Genomic DNA, 2,500 nt, shown 5'->3' on the forward strand with positions numbered 1-2,500 from the left:
GTTCAATGAGAAAATGGGTCAAATTCTACAGGATCAAACCTATGGGACTTAAGGAATGATATAAAAAAAAAGAGAGGGAAAAATATTAAATAAAAATGAAGTAGAAGAACCCAGATTCCAAATGAACAAATTCAAACTTGAAAAGGATCTTTCTGATTCTCGAAGAGTGAGGGGCAAAGGGATTGATCGAGAAAGATCTCTTGTTCTTATTATAGGATCGTGATTGGATCCTCATATGTTTGGTAAAGAGAATAATCTTTTCTTTTGAAAATAATCAAAAATGGAGAGTGTTCAATTGGAACATGAAAACGTGACAAAATGGTCCTAGTTACTCTTCGGGACAGAGTGGAAGAAGGGAGGGGATTCTCGAATGCAGAAAAGGATCCAATGAATTTGAAAGAATTGAATGAGGACCTGTATGAGGTGAAAATCTGATGTACGGTTCTGTAGAGTGGCAGTAAGGGTGACTTAGCTATCAACTTTTCCACTATCATCCCAAAAAAACCAAACTCTGCCTTACGTAAAGTTACCAGAGTATGATTAACCTCTGGATTTGAAATCACTGTTTATATACCAGATATTGGCCATAATTTACAAGAACATTCTTCAATCTTAGAAAGAGGGGGAAGGATTAAAGATTTACATAGTGTGAGATATCTGATTGTTCGAGGAACCCTAGATGCTGTCGAAGTAAAGGACCGTCAACAAGGGCGTTCTAGTGCGTTGTAGATTCTTATCCAAGACTTGTATCATTTGATGATGCCATGTGAATTGCTAGAAACATGTGAAGTGTATGGCTATGTGATTGAATAAAATCAAATAGAAAGCCCCAAGGCCGCCATATTCTAGAAGCTCAAACTATGTGATTGAATAAATCCTCCTCTATCTGTTGCAGGTCAAGGGCTCCTTCTCTCTCCCCTTCTTCAAACTCCGATTCGTATTTTTCATAGAGAAATCTCGGATCAAAGATAGAACAAAATCTATTTTGCATTATATCTAAGGGATTCCTTGGTTCGAGCCGAAGAAGCAATGTCACTCGATCATTATCAAACTAACTGCAATCTGTTTCTATCTATGAATATCCCACCAAAGCACCTTTTCCTTCTAATAGGCCATGAACTAGATCAGAATCATTCTCAATGAGTCCATAAGAAGTGATCTTATTTTTTCCATTGGATCCAGGTAGAGACCAAAGATCTTGAGCGATCTATCCGGCAGAACAACTCAAAAGATAAAGAAGTATCGTTAATTTCTTCATGCTCATTCTAATTTCAAAGTACCATTTATACATATACGAATCCCCTTCATTACATGATCTCTTCTTCATATAGATAGATATAGGATCTATGGGCCAATTACTTAGAAGCACATTTTGTGCTACAACCCTTCCTATCTAATAGAAAAGGATCCCATGACCCTGAACCGATCTTACCTGGGATCGCAAATCCCAAGCTTGTCTATGAAGAGTGGATCTAATTGTATTAGTGTCTATAATTGCTTTCTTCAGTCTAATTGATAGGGCCTAATTGGTAAGTACTACAAGATCTTGTGCATCGGAACCCTTGGTTATAGACCCGAATCCATTAGTATGGAACATTTTCTTTTCCAAGTGAAATCCCCTAGTATATGAAAGAGTGAAAAAGTGTTTTTGCTATTGTGGAATAAGAAGCCTTCGTATCTTAATGCATGTATTTAATTTATTCGGAGCTATTAGAGCGGGATCCACTTTTTGTGGAATATGAGTCTAACCAATAACAAAAATATTTCTAGTGGTTCACTAATAGACCGAGGGATAAGTAATTCGACTCATTCACATCTAGATCATGAATGTTTGGAATCCATATTATGCAAGGAAACATTACTTTTGCTAATTCGAATTGAAAGGTGATATAAAATTGGTCTATTTCCTACATCATATCCATAGTTAGCGCGTTCATCATATTTAGCAGTTCTAGCTTCGTATAAAGGGCACAATCGATATCGTCACTAGCATCAATATTGTCACTATCATCAATATCATCACTATCATCAATAAGAAAACCTTTAGGCTTGTTATCTAGGAACTTGTTCAGAAATACCGTAATGAAAGGAACATAGAAGTTTGTCGCTAGGTATTTGACCAAAGAGGATCGTCCAGTTCCTATAGAACCTATCACCAAAATCCCCCTAGAGGGGGGTGAGGCTAAGTAAAGCAAAAAGGGTTTTCCATGAGATGGGATATGAAAAGTATTAGTCCCACACGAAATTTGTGAATAAGTGATTGTCTGATAATGAGTAAGGAATACTTGTCTTTCTGCTAAACAGGATGTATTGAACTCATAATTCAATAGATACTTTTTATGAATGTCAGTTAAGTATCGTAAGCAAATTGCTCCCGTTTGTTCAATCGTTTGATAACTAGAATCATTCTTTTATAAATAATCACTATGAGTCAGACTCAATAGAATTTGATCAATCCCTTTTTTTTGTCGTTAAGGCAGAGAACTAAACCAAGAATTCT

At 36.2% G+C, this 2,500-nt stretch overlaps 1 protein-coding gene across 1 annotated transcript in view; it reads left to right on the forward strand.

Annotated features, from left to right (window-relative positions):
• The window catches only part of LOC111368249 (50S ribosomal protein L2, chloroplastic-like), a 3,666-nt gene extending 2,937 nt beyond the window's left edge, over positions 1-729 (forward strand). The window contains exons 3-4 of the mRNA XM_022989492.1: positions 451-463; positions 578-729. Coding sequence (XP_022845260.1) covers positions 451-463; positions 578-729 — 165 coding nt within the window. The remainder of the gene's footprint in view (positions 1-450; positions 464-577) is intronic.
• The last annotated feature ends 1,771 nt before the right edge of the window (positions 730-2,500 follow it).

This window comes from Olea europaea, chromosome 19 (assembly GCF_002742605.1).
Source record: "Olea europaea var. sylvestris chromosome 19, O_europaea_v1, whole genome shotgun sequence".
Classification (NCBI taxonomy): Eukaryota; Viridiplantae; Streptophyta; class Magnoliopsida; order Lamiales; family Oleaceae; genus Olea; species Olea europaea.